Source organism: Nipponia nippon, unplaced genomic scaffold (genome assembly GCF_047370975.1).
Source record: "Nipponia nippon isolate SJK-2023a ecotype South Korea unplaced genomic scaffold, ASM4737097v1 scaffold_30, whole genome shotgun sequence".
In the NCBI taxonomy this organism is placed as follows: Eukaryota; Metazoa; Chordata; class Aves; order Pelecaniformes; family Threskiornithidae; genus Nipponia; species Nipponia nippon.
The window spans coordinates 2,899,387-2,922,329 of record NW_028262348.1 but is presented as its reverse complement, the minus strand read 5'-3'; the positions used below and the strand labels follow the sequence as shown (position 1 = coordinate 2,922,329).

The 22,943-nt window shown below is 55.7% G+C and overlaps 1 protein-coding gene and 1 long non-coding RNA gene across 4 annotated transcripts in view; both read left to right on the top strand.

The window, feature by feature from the left end:
• The window catches only part of RBM19 (RNA binding motif protein 19), a 74,250-nt gene extending 59,746 nt beyond the window's left edge, over positions 1-14,504 (top strand). Inside the window, exons 24-25 of one of the 2 annotated variants that reach the window (XM_087768496.1) lie at positions 3,944-4,047; positions 13,750-14,504. In XM_087768496.1, the coding sequence (XP_087624622.1) occupies positions 3,944-4,035 (92 nt within the window). In that variant the 3' untranslated portion in view covers positions 4,036-4,047; positions 13,750-14,504. Of the gene's footprint in view, positions 1-3,943; positions 4,053-13,749 lie in introns of both variants that reach the window. The other variant, XM_087768494.1, reaches the window with a different exon arrangement.
• Positions 14,505-18,412: 3,908 nt separating this feature from the next.
• Positions 18,413-21,507, top strand: LOC148054405 (uncharacterized). 2 transcript variants are annotated; one of them, XR_015707230.1, is made up of 3 exons: positions 18,413-18,462; positions 20,161-20,424; positions 20,507-21,507. It is a non-coding gene; the product is annotated as an uncharacterized LOC148054405 (long non-coding RNA). The 2 variants fall into 2 exon arrangements; XR_015707231.1 differs by having other exon boundaries at positions 18,415-18,509.
• The last annotated feature ends 1,436 nt before the right edge of the window (positions 21,508-22,943 follow it).

The window sequence follows — 22,943 nt, the reverse complement described above, 5'->3', positions numbered from 1 at the left end:
CACGTCCTACCACTGACTTCGCTCTGCTACAATTATGCACCTTATTTCTAGACACCATTTATAGAGATTTGGCTTCCAGTTCCCAGGTCTCACTCGGCTGTTATTTGTTAGTTAAAGAGAGGTCTGGTCTCCTAAATCTTTTCTCTGTGCAGGCGTTTGTCATGGCAATCAAGCCACTTCTGAGCCATCTTTTCAATAGGTCTAATAGATGCAATAAAATGGAATAGGCTTCCTTCCCATTGCATGTAGTTTTCAGGTCATTCTTTATGGCTGGTTCTGAGTCTTTGTAATGTTCCAGGAGAAAGTGAGGACCCCAGAAGTGGTCACCGGCTGCCAGAGATGGTTTCAGTAATGCTGTCAGGAGCAAAGCCACAGCCCAGCCCTGACGGCTGGGACTGCAGCACTACACCCTGCGCTTGCTCTCCTGCCTCCGAGCACAGTCTGTAAGAGATTTAAGTCTTTTTGCTCATTTCTGAGTGTACCTTCTCTTAGTCCTGAGGCAGGAGGGTCTTATATTAGGAAAAAAAACACACTTTTCTTTGAGTTTTAATTGCACATGACTTTGCATTATTAATCTGTGGGACCTGCTGCTGCAAGGTGGCCAGAGAGCCCGAGAGCTTGGCCAGCTACAGGGGAGGATTTGATGCTGCTGTGGGTAAAGAGACTTAGCTACTGTAACGTGGTAAGGAGAAGCCACGGAAAGACTGGCCAACGGTTGGCCTTGGGGCCTCTAATCCAGCCCATAACGTGGAGCAGGGTCACGGCAAATGCTGCATCAGGGCAGCGAGGGATGCATGAATCCTGCCACCGGCAGCATCTTGGCCCTCATTTGGGGAGGGGGATCCTCCCTTTGGAAAACAAGGATCACTGATGTCTTTGAAACCAGCAGGGAGAATATTTTGGCTCTGCCAAAACAGTGCCAAAGGGATCCCAATGCCCTGCAGCTGAATTTGGGACGAGGGGCAGATCTGGATCTGTGCCCTGTGCAGGTCTGGGGTCACATCCAGAACCCCGGTGCAGACCTGCACATCTTCCGCATCCCCGCGATCGCGTAACTGCAGCCCACAAAAGGTCTGTGAACAGCTCGATCCTCCGTTTCTTCCCTCGCTTGCCCAGCACGGGGCGACGGTTGCCAGTGCGGCTCCATCCTGGCAAGCCTCGCTGGGGGAAGATTTGCAAGCAAGGCGGCGATACCCTCAGCATGCGCGCGCTCCCTCTCTCCCGGGAGCTCGCAGTCCGTGCAGGGAAGGTACTTGCTCCCAATCCAGCTAAATTACTATTGACTTGTGTTCTCTGCGCTTCACAAACATTGCACTCAGCCGTCACCAGCGGGGCTGGCGGTATCCTGCCAGGGCTAACTTGGGAAGCCAGCTGTGCCGGGCCGTTTTTTCCTGCTCTTTCCCATCGATCAAAGAATTAAATTGACAGATGGGGAATATCGCGCGAGACGCAGGAAGGGGAAGGAATGACTTGCGGGGGTTTTTTATAGGAAGGATGTGGTGGAAAGAGGGGATGCAGAGGCTTTGGGGCAGGCGAATGAAAGAGAGATGCTTGGGGGGGGGGTCTGGCTTGAGTTTTAGATATGAGAGCATTTCCAGCGAGACTCCCGGTCTCAGCAGAGGGCCGTGGGTGGGTGTAAAGCAGCGGAGCCCCACTGCGGCTCGCCCCTGCTTATTTACAGTTGTTTGCTGGAAGCACAGCGTTTGCAGGGAAGGCATGCTCCGCTCTGGACCCGATCCTCCTGCTGCCCTCCCTGGCAGGGTGGGAAGAGTCTTCCCCATCCCCATCACCTTTCCCAGGTTGCTCCTCCGTTGGCCACAGCCCCCCAGGCTGCTCCTTTTACCTCTCAGCTGCATTACTCGCTGTGCTCGCCCTCACCTCCCAGCCTTTTGGGCTCCCTTTTTTCTCCTTTCTTCTTCTTCTTTTTTTTTTTTTTTTAAATTTTTTTTTTTTTTTAGAGAGCATCTGTAACTAATGCAAACACATGCCGTAGCTGGAGAGTAAAACCCTGCAGGATTAGCGTGGCATCCGCAACCCTGCCACGTTCTAATCCCGTGGTAATCCCCCTCTCGGCCCACCCCTGCCGGCTTTGGCTATTGTTTAAAGGAAGCAAATGGGATCGTTAGCGGGCAAACCTTAACCAGCTTGGAGCGGCAGAACGGAAGTCGAACCAATTCGCTTCCCCACCCTCCTGTTTTGTTTTTTTTTTTCCCCCTTTTCCTCCTTGTTAGGCGGATGGGGGGATGCTCCCGGTGCTCCCCAGCAGCGCTGTGGCTGAGCCGGTGAATCTGGAGCTGTTTGCCCTGCCAGCCCCCTGCCCACGCCACGGCAGGTCCCCTTGGGTGCACCGTGCTGCTTAGGGTTGCTCTCTTAGCACCCAGCACCCCACATCCAGCATCCCCTCCGCCTCGCAACCCCTGTCATCACCTCCGTGCGGGCTCTCTGCACGGAGCACATCGGGGTCTGGTGAGGAAGGGGTGGCAGGTGGGGGACACACTCTTCCCTTCTAAGGATTTGGGAGCTGAGGCCACGTTTGATGCCGTTTCCGAGCCCCGAGTGTGAGGCTGGCCAGGGGAACGGGAGCTGGGAGGGCAGAGTAAAGGGGAGGGAGAACCGCGGAGCTGGCACCTTCCTCCAGGGTGGGTTGTCCCTTATCCTTTTGGATGGTTGAACTGGGAAGAGCTGCTGGAGGGTCTTGGGGTGGCACCTTTTGGCCCCCTCCTCAACTTCCCCGCACTCGGCAGGGTGGGTGCCAGGAGGGGAGTGGGTGCTGCCGGCAACCCTGTCCCCCTGCCTGTCCCCGCAGCCCCCGGCGGGGAGGGAGGCGGGTTCTGGCGCTCTGTCAAGGAATTAATTGAAAAATAAAATCATTAGATGGGAACTCCAGAAATGCAAAAATTGTTGGGAGTTGGGGGGGAGGCGGAGGGGGGGATATGAGCTTTTGTCAGGTTAATTTCTTCTGTATTGATGTTTTGTGACATTTACTTGTTGTTTATCTCCCGCAGCAGCTGTAATACTAAAAGAAAATGCACAGCTTGTTCCATTTATTTATTTTACACCTTTTCTTTAGTCCTATGGTATGTTTGTTTGTTTGAGAAACCCAGCGAGGCTTTTGATGTCTGAAAGCAGGATTTAAACAGCTGTTCTCCATGTGCTGCTCGCAAGTGAGAGCCGCTGGCTGGGGAGCGAGCAGGGGGAGAGGGGGCTGCGCCACAGCTCCTGCCAAGAGGCCACTTCTTGCCCGGTGGAGACGTTGGCCTCAGCACAGGGACCAAATGGCTTTGTCACCCCCTGCACCGGGCGCTGATGCGAGGCTGGGATGCTCGCTGGGGTGCTGGCAGCCCCCGGGGGTTTCTCGCCCTCCCGCAGGCTGGAGCATCCACGGGGAAGGATGGGTGCTTGGGGCTGCGCCCTACGGCAGTTTTGGGAGTGTGACAATGCTGGGGGGGGTCACAGGACGGTGCTGTTGGTGTGGGACAAGAGGAGCGAAGCAGGGACATCCCTGCTCAGCTGTCGGGGGAGAGCCAGCCTCTCGCCTTCGCCCGCTGCCAGCCGAGGTAGGAGATGCAGGCTGGGCTGCAGGGCCAGGCAGTGAACTTATGGCTCAGCAAGGATGTTGGTGGGTCTGTGTCCTTCCAAGAGCCTTGCTGAACCAAGGCTGGTGTCTAGGTTGGTCTTGCGACCACTCTTGGACAGCAGATGGCTGAATTGGGGTCAATGGGAAGGGTCGGCATCACCAGTGAGCCTGTTTGGACGCTGGGGCCGTTTGCTTCCAGCAAAGCCTGTGAACCAAGTAAATGATCGTTGAGGGGCTTTACCCAGGAGGGGGATGAGGTGGGTTGGAGGTAGCAGGACATGGAGGCAGTTGTGCGTGGGCCTGGATTGTAATCTTTACTTTTCTTCTTCTCCTGCATCTCCTTTGCTACCACCTGGGCCTCGACAGACTCCCCAAAGAAGAAAAAACGATCGGAGGTTTTGAATGAAATCCTGGAGCATCTGGAAGAGGAGGAGAGCAACAAAGACGAGGCCATGTAGCAGCTGCCTCTGGTGAGGTGGGTACCGGGGCAGCGGGGCTGGGGCGGTCAAAATGCCATGGGCTGCGGCAGGGCCGGCAGTGCCAGGAGGAGGAGAAGGTGGCATTGCAAAGGCTCAGCAGCCCCCGAGCGGGGGTCCCACCCGCTGCCTCTCCTCCCTGTCACCCTGCAGGCTCGTGGTTGTGGTCTCAGGGGGTACAGCCCAGATTTGAGCTTGGTTTAGGCTCTGCGTTGAACCGAGAGCATGCACTGCTTGTGTTTCTGTGTGCTCCCCGGTGTGTCTGCTTTCTGCTGTTGCAGCAGAAATCGCTGTCGAGTCGCGAATTGGCCCTCACTGTGGTTGGGGGAGAACAGATGGGCTGCCAAAAAAAAATAAAAAAAGCGCTTGTTTGGAGACCAACCTGCAGCTGCCACCACAAAAGAGGGAGTTTGGCAAGGCCTTTTCCCTGCCAGCACCCCTGGCCTCCACGGCTTTGCTCCCTCCTAGGCCACCGTGCACCCCAAGGTCTAGTTCATGCCATCTTGAGTCCTGGCTGGCATCGCTCCTCCTTGGCGTGTGTCTTCTTGGAGTAGCATCTCTAGAGGCTGGAGAGTGCGGGATGGCAGAGGTAGGTGGGAGGGTGCCAGGAATAAATAGCTCCCCGTGGTCCAGCACCGTGCAGTTCAGCCAGCCCCGCACCGCCTTTTGAGACCGCCTCGCAGACTGTGCATGGGTTCAAGAGAAGTGAGACAGGCTCATGGATCTTTGCGTGTGTTTGTGGCCACGGTGAAAACCCTGGATTGCTGGTAGGAAACCTGTTCACCAGCCACAGCATCCAGAGAAGTGCAATAAAAACACCAGGGAGGCTCCTAGGTCCCTTTGAACTGCACTCTGTCCCTGTTTTTCCGTCCACTGAGGGACTCAGTGCCCACCTCCACGGTGACGAAACCCCATCCTGTGCTGAGAAACTCACGCAGGATCAAAAGAGACAAGGACATCACACCAGCACGCTGCCCGCGGGGGGGTGACTCGGGGCGCTGGGTTGACAAATCCTGCATGCTGGGGAGAAAATCCCTGCAGCGCTTTCTCCAGCAGGGCTGTATTTGCTCAGCACCACCAAGGGAATGATTTTGACACATTCCGGCTCCCATTTTTACAGCCACAGAAATGACGCCAGTTCCTAAATCTCACCCAAGTGGCCTAGGGCCCCCCTGGTTTTTGGGGTGCTGCTAGGGCTGCGTGACGCATGCATCCAAAGTGGCCCTGAGCCCATCGTGCTGGGGGAAAGCCGGGGCTGTCCTCCGTGTATCAGCGCCGGGAAGCTGCCCTGCGCTCGCTGGTGTGTGTTTGTGTGTGCGATGCGCATTACTGCCGAAGAGGCTGTTTTCCTCTCGGCAATATCTGCCTATTGCTGCGAGGCGGTGCCCAATACACCTAGCAGTGGGATGCTCATAACCTTACTTATTACCGGACTTTTGTTCAACCCACAACGCCGCTGGCCGCCTGAATAGCGAACGCATCTGGGCCTGGAGCCGACCAATAACCCTGCTAATACGTCTGCCTTCCCGGTCCGCTGCAAGCACCGGGCATGAGCACAGCGCTGGGGCCCTGCTGATGAAAGGGAAGGTGCTTACGTGACGGCAGGAATAATCCGAGTTGGGTTAAATAACTGCCTGCTTCATGCAGTGCGTCTGCAGCAAGTGCCGGAGCCTCGAGATAACATTTGTCCCTTGGAGCAGCTCTGATTTAAGGATGCCTCCGGGTGTATGTGCTGTTAACACCTTCTCCAGCAGCCAGCCCGAGGATGGAGCTGGGGGAGGACGGAGCTGGGGAGGGATGGAGCGGGGCAGGAGGGGCAGGACAGGCAGCATTGCTCGGAGCCCAGGCAAGCCCCGTGCTTTCGGACGCATCCTGTCCCGGCTCCTCTGCAAACCTCCTCCCCGAAACCAGTCCTCCCACGGAGCCTGGGGCTCAGCACCAGCGGGCTCAAGGCTCACCGGCTCCTTGGCTCTCCATGCAGTCCCTGCGGAGGCTGAGTGCAACTGCTCAGCACCCAGAGCTGTAACACCCTGTGCCAGCCCCCAAAATCCTGCTGCAGGTGAGGAGCCCTGCTGCTGCCCGCGAGCGGTTTCCCGGCCCCCAGCACCGGGTTTTCCTGCTGTCAGGACCTGGGGCTGCTGGCTCAGGGGACAGACCCCCAAAATTCAGGGGTGACCCCCTTGGGGCCTCTGCAGGGCTGCGGTGTAAAACGCTCAGCCCTGACGGCAGCTCCAGTGCATCCACCCTACCCCGCAGCAGGCAGGCGTTTGTGCTCGGTGGACAAGTGGGTAAACTGAGGCATGGGTGTCAGAGCAGCGCTGTCAAAGGGGGTTAGCCAAAATGGTGACGAGCTCACCAGGGAGGGAGGAAATCTATTTTTTGTTTCCTTTTTTCGCTCAGTGCTGATCAGCGGCGTTCCCGTCCCCGCTCCCTCCGCTGCTCCCCGCTGCCTTTGCCGTCTGCGCTGGCACGGGGGGTGGCAGCAGCGGGACCCATCGGTGGTCCTGGGGCGGCTCTGTACGGGGGGGGGGGGTCACCGCAGGGAAACGGGGCTTTAGCATCCCGGGGCTGAAGGACCAACCGGCAGCGTTCAGCGCAGCCGACGGCCGGCACAGAGGATGGAGGAGCCAGGCAGGGTCCCTTCCAGGCACATGTGTCCCCCAGCACATGATTTAAGCGAAGCTTTGCAGGGTTGCAGGTTGGACTTGGATCTTCCCTTCTTTTTTTTTTTTTCCCTGGTTATTTTTTTCCCCCCTCTCCCTTCATTGTCTTTTGTGGCGGGGCAGGTTTCTTGCTGAGCGTCTCTGAGGTCTGCAGCGGCGACGAAAAGGATTAGCGCAAGCAGAGCATGTAGGCTTTAGAGAACAGAGCAGAGTTTGGTTTCAACATCTAATTCAATTTGTTCTGCCGAGATTGAAATATGAAATGGTTGCCAGTCAAACGTTCAAAGGGGGAGGAGGGAGGAAAGAAGAGAGGGAGCCTTCTCAAATTTAAATTTTAATGAAAATTAATTTAACCCTTTGATAGGTTTTAAAACATGTTATTTCCTGGCCTGGAAACAGGCTAGAAAACATTCATGAGGGTTTTTTTTTTTTCCTGCACCTTCAAACATAATGAAGATTTTCTTTTTCCCTTAATGATACTTATCTTGTTGAGCAGTTTGACATTGGTTAATTTTTCAGGCAATTTGGTATCAAGGAAATCTGTTTGATGTGTGCGGGGGGGGCTGTGTATGTGTATACAGATATATATGCCTGTACATTAATTATGAAAGTGCTGATCGCAGCTCTGGAGAACAGTTTGAGTTAATTTCTACTCCACAAGCAAAGTCTCGACTTCTTTGTTACGTATTGAGAATCCCACACATTGCATCCCTAAAATTACAGCGGGTTTAACAGGAATTTTCTGAAAACGAGCATCTACCTGCTAATTACCCTGAATTCAAATGAATGCCTAAGTAGGTCTGCAGGAAATCCATCTCTCCCCACTGCCTTTGTTTTTTCCCAAATCTGAAACCATCCTAATGATAAAGTAATGGAAACTCTCTTAACTGTCCACATAGTTAAACCTGGGAAATAGCCTCCCACCGGTCCTTAACCCCGGCAGTACTTCTGCAGCTGAACACCATCGCAATCCGCTTATTTTCTTCGGGAGCGATAATAGTTTCTTTTAGCAGTAACTATTATTCAGAAAGGTTGTATCTATTACAAATGATCGCACACTAATTGCTGTAATTAGGCTGTGATGAGCTGTAGCCTCGGCCCCCTCGTTTTGCTGGCCCTTGATGCGGCAGGGCCGGTGTCACCGTGTGTGCCGGTCACCCCTGGGCTCCCTGGGGAGATCTGGGAACTTTTAGGGTGCGATGCTCATCTGCTCTGGGTGTCCTTTTTGGGGTGGGTGCGTTGTATCCAGGCTGTGCTGATGGCAGAGGGGGTGAGCAGCCCGCTCCAAGCCTCTGCCGCTGGCCGGGCCATCACCCATCGCTCTGCGGGCGAGAGCTGGAGATAGCCGCCGTCCTGGGGGCTGCACGGCTTATTTCGGACTCTGGCAGATGGGGAGTCTCTCTGGGCTGGTGCAAGGCACGTGCTCTCCCCATCAGAGAACTGAAACCAGTAGTTTACACTCGGTCCTGTCTTCTGCAATCCCCGGGATACGGTGCCGGGTCCCCGTGGGGTCTGCAGACCCCAGGGTGAAGCCCGCTGCCCCGGCGGGTGGGCTTTTGCCAGGTTGTGACGGCTTCGTCCTGGGCAAGACCCCGGAGGGCTGGACGGCAGCGGGAGCCGCGAATGCTGCGGCTGTTCCCCAGGCACCCGCCAGATCCCCCTCCCCAGGGCGGCTCTGGAATTGGATTAGGATATTATTCAAATGCAGCCTTTTTACTGAATTAGAGGGTTAACGGGTTTTAATGTAAAACTAGCTTTACTTTGTTGCTGCCTGTTGCCAGAGGCCTGTGTGGGCTGTTATCTACTTAAGGGGACAGCAAGCCAGTCAAGGCAGAGAGAATATCCAACGGGCCCCGGTTTTGCTGGGCGCTGCGAGTCCCTCCGCTTCCAGGGCTGCGTCTCCGCCGAGCGATGCTTCCCGCCGCTCTCGGAGCCAGGCTGTGCGCCGGTGCTCTCCGTGATTGCTCAAGGTGACTTCTCGCCGTTGGAAAACTCTTGACCACGATCTATGTCGTTTCTCTCACTACGGGAGGAGGCAGGGGACTCGGTGCAGACACGGACAGGCAGGTAGCATCCTGCTCTGTTGTTTTCCCAAGCTGCGGGCTTGAATTGCTGCTGCTTACAACGTGCCCCTGTCCCTCTGCCCAGCCACGGGTGGTTTCTTTTCATCACCATTGCACTACAGCATTGGATCACGAATTTCAGCCCTTCTCATCTCTTTAGTCCCATCCTGCCTTTGCGAAGTCTTCCTCCCAGGTGTGCCCCACGGAGCGGGGCTCTGGGAAGCGCTGAAGGGCCAAGCAAGCCCGTCTCTTCGCAGCAAGCACCGTAGATGCCGTTCGCCAGCCCTTTGCCAGGGCTGCAGGAAGAGCTCGCGTCCCCCGGTGCCATGCTTGCTGCTTTCCAGCCCCTGCGTTGCAGGCAGCTGCCGGCTCTGGGCAGGAGCTCTGGGATCTCAAGCCTTTCTTTCTGCCTGTTGGCGCTGGCAGCCATCGCCTTCTCCTGGGCAACTCTACCAGCTTTGCTTGTCTGCTCGCAGAGGCAGTAAGCGCGTTGTCTGTAGGTGCTTGAAGTCATCTTCCTGAGCACGATGTGGCAAGAAACACGCAGGAAGGGTTTGGGCTTTTAAAAAAAAACGGTGTTTCGGTTGCTGCTCCCTTGAGATGGAAGAAGCGGCGCGAAGGCAGGCATGCTGCTGGCGGAGCGATACTCTCCCGCGGAGACCTTCCCTCGCTGCCTCGGTTTCCCCGTTTGCAAAGTGCGGTGCAGACCTACAGGTGGAAGCCGCTGTGCGCCGTATCCATTCCCGCATCCCTGCCGGGAGCAGCCTGGCTCCCTGCCGGGTGTGCAGGTGTGCTGCAAACTCCTGTTTTAACCAGCAGTCGAGGTTTGCTTTTCTTCAGCTCCTAATTGTCTCCCTTCCTCCTTCCACCAGCCCTTTGCCATTGCAAACCCTGTTTGCTTCTCCCCTGCCAGAGGACTAGCCCAGGGATGCCGCTGCTGCCGCCCCATCGTTTCCCCGCTTCGCACGGAAACCTCCTTTCCCTTCCCTGCAGCCAACATTAAAATATTCTGACTGTGTCTAAGGGATCAGACGAGTTGCCGCTGGGTAACCGATTGCCACGGATCAGCCGGGCGCAGCCCCGGCCAAGGTGACTCCTGGTAGCTGGACCCCATCATGGACGGGGACAGCGGCAAACTGGCCTCATCCCAGGCTGCAGCCACCCGTGGGGATGGGTGACTGGGATGCTGGCTGGAGATTTGCTCAGGATTTGGGGAGCACGAGCTTCTCCTTCATATTACGGCATGTCTGGACCTTACCCTGGGTCGCGCCATGACCAGTGTTCGGCACCACCACCTTCCAGCTTCCACCACCACCTTCCAGCTTCCACCACCACCTTCCTCGCCGGGAAATAAAACAGGAGAGCGAGGAGGCAGCTTTCCTTTCTCCAGTGCGCGGCTGCGTGTGACTGAGACGCGCTGCCTCCTGTTTTCCCTAAATATATGCATTGGCGAGGGAGAGAAATCGCATGGCAGGGCTTGAGATTTCAGACTTAGCCATTCATGAATAATAATCAGGCTCAGTAATTCATAGTAAATAGGTATCCAAATTGGCTAACAAGGGAGGCTTTCACCCCAAACTGGAGCTAGGAAGGGAGAATATGAACAGACATTGGCTGAGGCGGGTGCGTGCACGGTGTGACCTGAATCGGTGAAATACGGAAAGCGATGCCAGCGCCAGAGCGGGGAGACTGGAGAGCAGCGATGGGGGAGGACCCCGGAGAAGGGACGAGGTCCGACCTCTTCTGCCGCAGGGCAGCAGCGGCCAGGCTCGGACCTGCAGCAGCACGGATCCCTACGTTCCACAGTCCATAATTAGTGCCATGTAATTAGGCTCAGCTCTCTCTTCCAGCCCCGGGACCATGCTGGGCTGATGGGCATTAGCGTGCCCGAACCGTGCGTCCTGCCAGCGCTTCTGCCGTACCGGAGGGTACGGAGCCGGTGTCATCACGTCCCCACGCGCGATGTCCCCAGCTCAGGGCTTAGCAAAGCTGCCAGGACAGCGATTGCATGTGGTGCTGCCTCTGAAGGCAAAAGTAAGAGTAAGAAAGCAAGAGGGATGTCTGTAGCCTGTGTCAGGAGAGGTGATGTGGGGGGGGAAAAGGTTTTCTTCGTTTTCACTCAACTGCAAATCAAATTTTGCTTTGTCTGCTGTTGAATTTTCTCCTGCCAGAGCAAGCGAGGCAGCGGTAGGAGCTGCGTTCAGGCGCGGTGAGGTGGGCTCTCGGTCTTCATCTGCCGGCAGCAGGCTCCGAGGGGGAGGAGGTGCTGCCCCATGGGCACCCCCGGCTCATGGGAAACGGCTCCCGAGTGCCAACCCCGGACGGAGCAGCAGCAACGCGAGCTCGGGAGGTCACAGAGTCCTTCCTTACCGCAGATCAGCTGCTGCTTCCCCACAAACGTTCCTCTAGCAGCATCTTAAGATGATGTTAGATAAAGTGAAGATAAATGAAAAAAAAACAGAAAAGCACCTCCGCAGATCTCGGTCTGTGATTCGGGCTATTTAAATACGCAGAAGAGGAGCTCGAAATGCAGCTGATGAGTGGCTGAAGGAAGGATGCCCCTCCGAGGGCCGGCTGTTGCCAGGCGGTGTTTTGCAGCTGCTAAATGACTTTTTAAATTGAGGAGAAACCTACAGCCACTTTTACAGTCCCCTTAGCTCCCTTATATAGGGCAGCGCAATGGCTGGAGAGCACCGTGCTGCCGCTTGGCTGAGTTACCAGATATTACAGTCCCACTGTCCTACAGCAAGGAATCGCAATGGATTCGCCATAAACCGCAGCGACTCTGGCCAAAGGCGATTTTCCTCCTGCCCTTCCGCTCCCCCTCGCCACCTCTCCCCTCCCCGTGCCGCTGGATTGAGGACGCTCGCAAAATTTAGCACGCTGGGTGGCATGGAGCAAACAAACCTTTTTTTTTTTTTCCCCTGTGACTTGGCTTATTTAAGTGTGTTGGAAGGTGGTTTTGGAGTGTGCAGAGTGTTTTTCCTTGGGGTATGATGGATGCTCTCAATGCCCCGGCAGCTGCAGCACTGCAGCGCTGGTGGCCGGAGCCCCCCCCCGCGTCCCTCCGTCCCTTCCCTACAGCTTAAACCGTCCCTCACGGCCCAAAACCGGAGGTGGGGTTTAGCAAGTGTAATGAGGACAGCTTTATAAGCCACAAGAGATGGAGAAGAAATCACGCTCCTGCCTCTCCCACATTTGGTGACCTAAAATCTTTTTGGAGTTAAGCATAGCCCATGTTTGCAGCCATCCCGCTGATGCTGTTGGGGCTGGAGAAGTGCTTGGGTGCTGCCCTCTGATCAGTCCAAAGGTTTTCTACTTCATCAGCTTAGAAATCAGACCACAAAATGCAAATTAAAGCTTCACCCAAAGAGTCATGAGAGATCTCTGTCCCGGCTGTACACTAAGTCTCCGGGCAGGCATCCCCATGGGGCCGTACCCTGCCTTCGCGGGGTCCGCCCTGCCCCGAAAACCCAGCAGCAAAGCCCAGGCTTAACCTCAGCCTCCTCCCTCCCGCCGAGCCTTGGCAAGGCTGAGCCCTGCCTGAGCCCCACACCAGAGACTTAGTGTATGGCCGGGATCGAGATCTGTCGTGGCGCTTTGGGTAAAGCTTGAATTTTGCATTTTGTGGTCTGATTTCTAAGCCAATGAAGTAGAAAACCTTTTAATTTCTTTTCTCCCGCAGGCTCCGGGCGGGTGTGCGGCACGAGCTGCCACCGCCGGCTCAGCCCGAAGCGGGACCCCCCTCCAGCCGCTCCGGTGGCACGGCCACCCCCTCGGCTGCCCCTGCCACCCCCTGGGGCTGGGAGCATCCCACTGGTGTCTAAATTAACCCAGCTTATTTCGACAGAGCTGAGGCAGGCAGAGACAACCCATGCGGTGGTGCTGGTGGCTCCAAAGGCTCTGTAACATCTGATGGGGAGGCAGAAACAGGCAGATTGCAGGCAGGAGCTGTTTTAATTTCATTTTTGGCCGAACCCAGCCCAGTGTGTCAGCCTGGGCTAAGAAAGCCCTGGGAAACAGGAGCAATTTTAAGCATGTGTCGGAAGAAGTGATGCGGGGCTGCGGAGGGCTGGCGCCGGGGGATGGCAGCTCACCGTCCTGCACCCCCCCGGCAGGATAAACAGGACAGGCACATCACCCCCAGGCAGCTGCAAACTAGAGCAGGCGCTCCTCCCACCTGAAATTGGGGCTGAAAAATGAAAACTGGGAAGTTTGGGGTTTTTTTTAAATTAAAAAAAAAAAACCCAAACCACCCCACTCTGTGTTTCAGCTGGTGCGCCTGGAGCCCTGTGCGCCCTGCAGCGAGCGCGGCGGCAGGGCGACGGCAGGCAGAGCGACGGCGGGCAGGGCGACGGCAGGCAGGGCGACGGCGGGCAGGGTGACGGCAGGCAGGAGCCTTGGACTTCGTTAGGATTCAGCCGTTAGATCTCTCCTTTCTCTCTGATGGCTGAGTGTGATTGACACTTACAAATTACCCAGCCAAAAGTGTCGAGTCTTTGACCCCTGAGTAACATCTTTGGCAAGCCTGAGATTTGCCAGCATTTTGTCATCTAATTACTACAAATCCCTTGAAAATTCACTGGCTGGTGAATTTTTAATGCGGGACAATTTCAATGTGATGCATCGCCCAGATGGGCACGCACGCGTGCTCCTTCCCTCTCCCCCCGCCGCCTTTTCTCCTTCCCTTTCTTCTCCTCTTTCTCGCCTTTCTTTTCTCTGCTTCCTCCCCCCATCCCATTTCTTACCTCCCTCCTGCCTGTGTGCATCTGCGGGAAGCGCCCCGGCGTCTCATCCCCTCCCCAGGCTCTCCATCCCGCTGGAAGAGCCAGCCGTGCCCGGGATGGAGCCAGGCACTTGTGTCCCCCCCAGCCCGGCAGCAGAGTGCTCGAGTCCCCCTCGCCGTCTCGCCGGCAGTGGCAGGGAGCTGCTACGTGGCATTAATTTATTTTTTTTTTCCATCTTCTCAGGTCTCTCGCTGATGGATGGAGAGGGAGAGGCCTCCGCTGGGGACTCAGCAGCCAGCACACTTGTTGCCAGCAGAGTCCACTCGTCCTGTGAACCCAAGGGCTGATTTACGCCACGCGTCCAGGTCTTGGTATTCCCAGTCTTTTAAACACACCTTGAATTTGGAGCGGGAGGAAGAGCCCCTGTCTGCCCGCAGCTCCTGCCCGAGGATCTCCTCTTAAATCCGGGCAGGAACGTGACTCCCCTCATCTCAGAAACCTGGTGGCACAGAAACTTGGGGCGATGGACGCTTCCCCTGCTGAGCCCAGGGACTCTGGCAGAACCTGCTCTTAACAGCTGAATTCAATGATAATTTCTGTACATTAAATACCACGCGTATATTTTAAGAGTTTTCCAAACTGAGTCACATCTCAGGTTTGTTTGGATTTGTTTGTTTAATACATATTCGCCCCAGCTAGGTAGTTATTTCGGTCTGATAGGGAGATAAGCATATTTTAGGAGGGAGGCCTGGGCTTTGCCGCGTTCGGCTTTGTGCCTGTGTCATTTCTGTCCCCGCTCTCAGGCAATCGCCTCCCGTCTCTCCCTTCCCGGCTTTCAAAGGGAAAGAGGCTTTGCTTTTCAACCAGGGTACTGCTTTACATATGTACGCAGCTGATAAAGTATTTTCACTTCGCCCCTTTCCCCTCTGGGAATCGCTGTCTTATGGCAAAACTGTTTTGTCTGACAAGGGCTGCAACAGATTACACGTGTTGGCTGCAAACACAGGGCCTTTTTTTCCTTCTTTTTTTTCTTTTTGAGAACTGCATACCTTTAAAAAAAAAAAAAATATCTCTGCGCTACCGTGGCGAGCTCTGCCTTTTGCCTCGCGTTCCCGGGAGCAGCCGTGTGGTCAGCTCTGCTCGTGGCATCAGACCTCCCGGGGTGATGCATCGCTCTGGGTTGTGTGTCCGGATTGTTTTTCTCACGTTAATTTGAGCCTGAATTCCAAAAAATGCCACTGATTCTGTCAGGGCTGAGCACTAAAGCTGGCCCGGCCTGGGGTTTCGGCTGTGGTTTGGGGTGGGATTTCTTGGGACCCCTTGGCATCGTCATCCATGGAAATCGGCGGGAGGAGCGATGCCCTCGTGCTGCTGAGGACCAAGCGCCGAGCTTCACACTGCAGCAGGGCACCACATGTGATGGACCTGGGGACATCCAGGACACCCCCGTCTGACCCAAAGGTGGACCATAGGTTTTTCCATCTCCTCTAACTGGGAGCCAGCTGGGAAAGGTGTGGGCTCTGCTTTTCAAACAGGTTGTTCAGGCATTAAAAGGAAAACCTTAAAATCCTCCGCTGGCTCTAGCAGGAGAGGGGCAGAGCCAGGAAACCCCTGCCCAGGAAGGGGCTCTGTCCCCCGGCTCCATCTCCCGAGCTGCCCCTTCCAGAAATGTCCCTCGTCCTCCCAGCCAGAAGGCAGCACTGGCACCCAGAGGGGAAGGGCTCGCAGAAGGTGATTTTAGGCACCGAGGATCAAGGGAACACCAGGATTCCCTGATGTTTCACTGTTCAAAAGCTGCGCACCAGGGCTGAGAAGTGTCTGGATTTCAGGGAGAGAAAAATTAGGACTCTGCAGTGTCTGAGAGGGCACCCAACGCTGGAGGTGCCTGAGGATGCTTTGGAGGAGAGGAGCTGTTCTGCACCGCTGCCGTGGGAGGGGTGCAGCGTGCGGGCTCATCACGAACTCATCTAGGCAGTGCCTTGCGTGCTTTAAAGGGAAAATACAAGACGTTTAGCGATGTGTATGAAGAATTAGGGTACGTCGCTGTAGATGGAAGGCAGCTCAGGAGAAAGCTGTCCTCAAGGAGGGAGATATTGGCTGGGGGATGACATCTGGGACGGGGAACTCAGGCCAGATGCCAGGGGGAAGTGTGACCTGCTGAAAGCGTGAGGTTGAGACACAAGGTTCGTTTTCATCTTGGAGCAAACTGAAACCAGAAGCCCGTCCTTTTGCACCGGGTTTCGTGTGTCGCAGGGGACGCGGAGTTACGCCGTGGTGCCTGGAAGGGACCCACAGGGCGAGCAGCTCTCCCTGTGCCACCGCCGATGGCCACTAGTCCTGCCTGCTCCCAAAGACCTCTGGTGACCCCAGCGTTGAGCAGACTTTGGACCTGGCACCATCCATGACTTGTGTCACCATTTGGGGTGCTCAGACCCAGGGAAAAGCTCCGGTTGCCTCAAGTGTTTGGGATCTCACCAACTATTTAGAGAGGTTTTCACTGTGGTTTCTGGGGGAGAAGGTCCCACCAGCAGCACAGTCTGACTCCAACTGAGGACACCATCCTTCTGGGAACCTTATGGATGGGCATTTTCATGTCCAAGGATAGCCAGAAGCGATGTGAAGCCTAACCTGCTATTTTCCAAGTTAGTGCTCTCTTTTTTTTCTCCCCATCTCCATATCTTCGCCTGTGAAATCCCATCGAAGCAACAGGCACAGGGAATACTTGGCCTCCCCTGAGATAGTTAACTGTGCTCTCACGGCTGAAACCTGCCACGGCTGCACGGAGCGAAGGGAGGCCCACGACGTCGACGGAGGATGGATGGGAGAGAACCACTGGTGGAAAAACACACAGAGCAAACCAGCCGAGAGTCTGTACTCATCCCTCACCCCAAGGCCGTTCAGTTTTGGGGACATCTTTCTTGCTCCGGTGCCTTTTCCAGCGTCTCTGTGCCCCGGTCAAGCCGGGGACAGATGCTGCATCCACTCTTGCAGATGTGGGCACAGCTCTGGTTTATACCACGATGTAGCAACAATCCTGCTTGGTCCTTTTCCCAGTCCTCCCATCTTTTCCCAATAATTTCTGACCTTCAGCCTCCCGTTATTTCACCCCACTCCTATTTCTTAAAGAGCCAAGTCTGGTGGCCAGGAGATGCTCCTGGCAGTCAGGGGGTCAGCGCCGGCGGTTCAGCCCAGGGCAGCTGCCTGCTGCGGGGGCTGATGCTGCTGGTCCGGCCAGGGCCACCCATGCCCCAACACCTCCCCAGGGTCTTCCCAGGCCTGGAAACATCCCGGTGCCCCCCGGCAGCCCGTGGCACTCCATAAACCCCCTGCTCCGGTTGCACTGCGACGCCTGGGTAACTAAGAAGTAATTAGTGCCGCTTGCTACAGCGAGTAAAACCCAAATGTCAAAGAACAGCAAAGCTATTAAGACCTGTTTTTACTGCACCTTTGCAGCCGAAGTCTGTGTGTGTGCCGTGAAATTTGGGGGGATGAATCTGGCACCGAAGCACCGGGCAAAGTCCCTTCCCCTGGCTGTGCTGCTGATGTGGCCGGTCATTCCCTGCCTCAGTTTCCCCTCCATCCCCTCTGTTAGGGATCCGCTGTACCCTACATGGGGAAAACCATGTAGTTGGATGGATGGGAGAGGCCAGATCCTGCGCCGGGGGGTGCAAGGCTGGGATGGGTAAGGACGGCTCAGCAGCCAGGGGGAAACCTTCTCCTCCAATGTAGATCTTAAAAATCAGATGTGCTGTAATGAGCTGAAGGGCTGTCCCTCTCCGGGTACCCACCTGGGTGCTCCCATGCTCCCAAACCTGCGTCTTGATGCCACAGCCAGGTTTTTGGGGAGCAGGCAGGGGAGCAGGCAGCTTGGCTGGGTCCCGCAGCAGGACCGCGATGCACCAGCCTGCTTCCCGTCCCTGCACCGAGCGGGAGAGGGAGAGAGCGAGAGAAAGCGGGAGGGAAAGGACATGTCAAATCAATCATATTTAAACAAAAGCCTCTTCGGCCCAAGGGCCCTTTTAAAAGCTGCTTATTTAATTAAAAGTCCCATTTTCCATATTTATGGCCCTTATTCAGTTAAATATTAACCGCCTGGGCCAGGGCTGGTTTATTCTTTGGGAAGAGGCAGTGTTAGGAGGTTCATTAGGGGTTTATCAGGCAGCCGAGGTGCCCGGCAGATGGATGGAGGGATGGATGGAGGGATGCGGGACAGTGCATGTGGGCTCGAGCCAGTGCCCGGGGACCGCAGGGACAGCACCGCAACTGGCCTGGCTCTTTGGGGCCACCCCCCATCCCCTTCCAGTGGGATGCAGGGAAACGGGGTTAAAAATAGGGGAATTGGGACTGTTGAGACGGCGTGAGAGATGGGCAGGCACAACACGTGTGGTCACATCGGCTCCTGTAGGAAGCAGCCTGAAACCCAACCGCCGAGCACAGCTTTATCCCCCCACCCAGCGCCCCTAAGTTGCGGCAGAATAATCATAAAAAACACCCCAGTTTTGCCCTGGGGTCGTTGGACCATCACCGGCTCCTGGCCAAACCCTTCCCAGGACTGTGGAAACAGGACCATTTTCCCCCAGGATCAAATTCCCAGCAGCTCAGCAGGCAATCCTTGCTGGCGTGTGACAACCACGGCTGCGCTGGACCCGGCTCAGAGCTGTGCGAGATCTCCCTGAAGGTTCGTCAGCCAACCATGGCGTCGATACATCAGCCTGGCCTTTGGGAGCTGGAGGCGAGGACCCCTGCGGGGATGGAGGTGGACCTCGCTGGTAGACACAGCTTGGAGGACGGCCAAAGCAGCACAGCTGGCTGCGATGAGTTGGCAATGCCTTCAGAAGAGGTGGGAATGAGGGGCACCTGAACCTTATATAGTCTCCCGGGGTTGGGTTGTTGGTGCTCCCAGGAGAAGTAATGTGCTCTGCCTATGATAGCAGTGACCACCATGTCAAGGAGAAGGTGCTGAGTTGGAGAGAGATGGGGCCTTTCTGCCTGCTGAAGGCTTTGTGTGTATATATGGTGGCTATGATCTAGCTCACACTGTGTGAGGTGTCTGTGCTCTTTTTCTGGTGACTTTTCTTCTTGTCTTTTGGTGGTTATTTTACCTGGCTGTGTCAGATGGGCTCTTGGCTCAACATGGTTGTGACCTTAGTTAAAGTTGTCTGATGTTGAACTGCTTCAACCTGTCCCCCCTTGGTCCTGTGTGAGGGGCATGGGGGCTCTGCTAGGTTGGGTAGTTTGTAGATCCTTATCAAGTGGTTCTTGTAGGTCATTTTATAAGGTAGGAGTGAAGCAAGAAAGTTGACCTGGGCTCCACAGCTTTGCTGGAAGCAGGGCTGGTTGGGAGAACCTGGCCACGTAGCTGTGGATCTGGAGCTGGCTCAGGAGCCCTGCTCATGGGCCAACCTAACTGGGGGGGAAGCTGGGAGGTATTTAAGGCCAGAAGTTTCTCTGTGCAAAGGTGCTCTTTCTCCATGTGCTGCTTGTTTTCCTCCACGGGCAGCTCTCACAGCACAGGGCGATGGCTTTGAGCGCTGCTGCCATCAAGGTGAGCCTCTCCAAGGGGAACGCTGTGGAGTAGAGGAGCAGCCATGCTCCAGAAGGTGTCTATGGGCCCCTTACCTGGGTGGGCCCCAGTGCTCGCCCCTGCTGCAGGGCAGGCTGCGAAGCCCTGGCAGGAGAAGCTGCGGTGTCCTCCTGTGGTACAGGATCCTGTAGGACACCCTGCTTTAGATGTGCTGGGAGATGCTCTTGGGAGAGAAGGTCCCCTGTGAAGACTGTGGGAGAGCGGGGCTCACCTGGGCAGGCACCAGAGCTTGCTCTGAACTCTGTGTCCACCCTTGGCCCCTTTTTTTTTTTTTGGAAGACAACAAGTAGCCCTGTACGGCCCCACAGCACCCTGGCACGCCAGGGACCACGATATCAAGGCAGGGGATGCAGCGTCGGGGGGGATGATGAGAACGTCTCCCCTTCCACCCCAGTGTGGTCAACACAAACCAAGCCCTCCTTTCCTTCTCCATCAAAAATACCACGACACCGGCCCAGGCAGCGGAGCCCAATGGAGACCGCGTGTTGGGAGGGTGGTGCTGGCAGGGCAAGGAATGAAACGGAGCCGGCGATTTCCTCCGGGGAGCGGGGAGGCAAGGGGGGGAGAAGGCTGGCATGTGAGGAGGGGTGGCGGGAGAAGGAGAGACACCGGCTTATCAGAGAAGTGTGAAGACAATAATGCAATCTGACATTTCTGAAATGAGACCCCCCGGTTGCCCTGGCAACGGCTCACGTGGGACCAGCTCCCGGGAGACAGCTCCGAGATGTGCTATAAATGATGTTTGATTAGAATTTAAATCATTTAGGCGGAGAGAAGATAGGCCTTTTGTCAGCGCGGGGACCCGCAGGGGTCAGCCACCCAGCAGCTGGCTGGGCGCGCGTCAGCCCCGGGCAGCGCGGGGACCGGGGCGAGGGGTCACCCAGGGGGGTGATTGCTCCTGCCCTCCCCTCTGCCGGGGGGGTGCTGACCTTTCCGGCCGGGCGAAGAGGGAGCTTGAGGCCAAAGCAAACACGGCGGGGGAGGAAGATGCTGCAGCCGAGCCCTGGGAAGGTCGCTGGCATCTTGGCAGCGGCAGCATCACCTGAGTTTTCTTTTTTTTTTTTCCCCAGCTGGTGCAAAGGCATCGAGATCCTCCCATGGCTTCCACCAGCTGAGAACCTGGCCCTTGGCTTTTTCAGCAGTGGCAAATGTGTGCTCTAATTAAGATAATAACACTTCAGAATCAATTCTGCCTCCCTAAAAGTTTCCTTAAGGAGCAGGGAATGAAGCATGTTATTACCTCCAAGTGGAGTGCCCTTCCCAGGAGAGATGGGCCCAGGCTGCCTTCAGGGATGAGTCCAGGTTCTCCCCACCACCTGCAGACCATGGCCCAGGTAGGCTCTCCAGCATCCAGCCCAGTCTGGGACAGGAATCTTGCTGGACAACTGTACACTGGGCGTTTCTTGCTCTTTCCAGCTCCTTGACGCATGCAGTGAAGCCCTCTTTGCTGTACAAAGTCTTCCTCATGATGAAATATTTTGCCTGGGTCCAGGGGCTTGGAAGCTTTCACGCATGGAGCAGCCGAGATTGAGGTGGGGTCGGCAGCCGTGCTTTACGTTCCTGTCATGCCGAGACTGCAGTTACTGGGTTTATTGAATGAGGTCTCCGGGTGGTGGTAATGAAATACAGGGAAGTCTCAGCTCGGATGCAAGGTCTTTGCTTTGGTGCTGTCTCCTGGCGCGAAGGGGTTGCGGTTCACTCTGGTTCTTGGCCGCCAAGGACACCACTCGGATCAGCCCAGTCTTGCTCGTCCAGTTCAGTTAGAAGATGCCTTAAAAGCATCCGGACCTTCTTCTGAGGTCTTATGAGGTGTGTGGAGATGGCCACCATCAAAGCCAGGAGGCAACCCTGCCTCGGGAAGGCTGACTCCCCGGAGAAGGCTCCTTGCTCTCGTTATCTGCCCATAGGAGATGGCTTGGTGGCATTGAGTGGGGACTCTTTGAACGGCCGTTGCTAGGTCAAGTGTTGTAGACTGACAGAGGCTGGGAAATGCTCCGTCGGCCGAGTATGGGAGCTCCACCACCCAGAGCCTGGCTGAGGTGCTGCGCCAGCTCACCCCAGGGAGGGATCCAGTATTGACTCCCTCCGCCGAGCATCCCGCCATCGAGTCAGCCAGAGGAGCCATTTATTTGCTTTCATATTAACAAGCCTGAGCCCTGGCCTGAGACTGGGTAAGGAAGAAAAGCGGCTGATTTCCCAGTTGGTGGGAGAACAGTGTTAAAAGCAAACCAGCAACTGGGCACAGGCTTTCTTCTCGGAAAATTTTTAAATTGCTTGCTCTTTAATGCCATGGTTTAGGTTCAATGAATCTTTAGAGCTTGCTTTTCAACTTCCCGAAAATGCCATCTGATCATGAAATTAGAGCTAAACTAATAAGTCTCAACAAATATTAATCTAATGAATTTAGCTTCTTTCTGTTTGTGGACCAGCAAAGAGGGAATTGCAGTGTTCTCATATGTATTAATTATTTGAATGTATTCAACAAACCTTTCCCGACCGCTTTAAGCGTGCGGCTTGGTCATGAATATTGTAACTCCGAGTTTTGTTTCTTGGTTGTGATCACCCTGTAAATTGAACTACAGTTGCCCATCGGTTTGGGCTAAGAGTTCAAGCGAGGGGAGCGCAGGGTCTTGCGTGCAAGCTCTGAGCTTTGGGGTAGGCTTTTCATCTTCTGATGGTCTTTCTTTCATCTTGGGTGGACTCTCTGAACATCTGCAGGATGAACTGGGTAGGAAGAGAAGCATTGCAGGGTGGATCAGGTTTCGGCTCTTCAGGTTTCTTGGCGGTGTTAGCTGGGATGAGGGGTGCGCAGGGCTCGGCTTGGTGGCTGGAAGATGCTCCTCGATGCCTCTGGGTGGCTTTGGTGGGCCTCACCATGATTATAAAAATCACTGATGGACATCTGCGGTGTCTCCAACAAAGCCTGTGGCATTGCACTGCGTTGTTGGGTTCGCTGGCTTGTTTGGTACATACTGTAGTGGGGTATTCCTTGAACGAGCAGCACGGCAGACGTGGGGTCTGTTCCCACAGGGCTCTCATCCGGGCAGGGCGGCATTTAGGCTGTTCCCCAAACTACATGAGCAAGCTAGGAGCTTTGCCAGTAGAAAAATAGCTGGCTTTGTGCTTTGCGTACAGCTACAGAGCCGGCGTGGCTGGGTGGGTTCAGGTGGGTCAGACCAGGACCACAAGAAACCTGGTCTGCTGGAGGCCTCACCCTTTCCCGGCTCTGCCCCCACAAATGAAATGGGGTTTGGAAGCTAGAAACTCCCTGGGCAAGATCCCTGCTTGCTTCCATGGGTACCCAAGGGGCAGAGCTGTTCCTCACTGGGTTGGAGCATTATTTTAATTAATAGGTGCTTTGCTCAGCTTTGGAGCATCTTCTGGGAGGAAGCCTGGGGGAGGTGGCAGCAGAGCCACCCGGGTGCCTGCCATGGCTCAGGCAGGGGTCCCGAGGGCTGCCACCGAGGGGCTGTTGGGGCTGGATTTTCTTCCTCTGGGATTTGTGCACCCCCTCTTCAGGGAGAGGAGCTGGTTTGGCTTTGCGAGCGGGCGATGCTCCGAGGCACGTAGGCAGGAGATGCCGTGCGGGACCGGCTCCGGGCCCCAGCTGCGATGCTGGCAATGAGACCCCTTTAATTGGCACACACAAACAGTGCAAACCCTTTACAGGAACGGGCTTGCGGTGGGCAGGTCCGCGCCTGCCGCGTGGGGAAGGTCTCCTGTGGCTCTCTGTGCCTGTGTCACCCTGGGCACGCTGGGTTAGAGCTGCTGCGGGTCTCCAAACCTGGTGGTGGAGGTGGTCAGCAGAAAAGTCAATGTTCTGATGTGCAGGAGCCCAGCGCCTGCCCTTCGC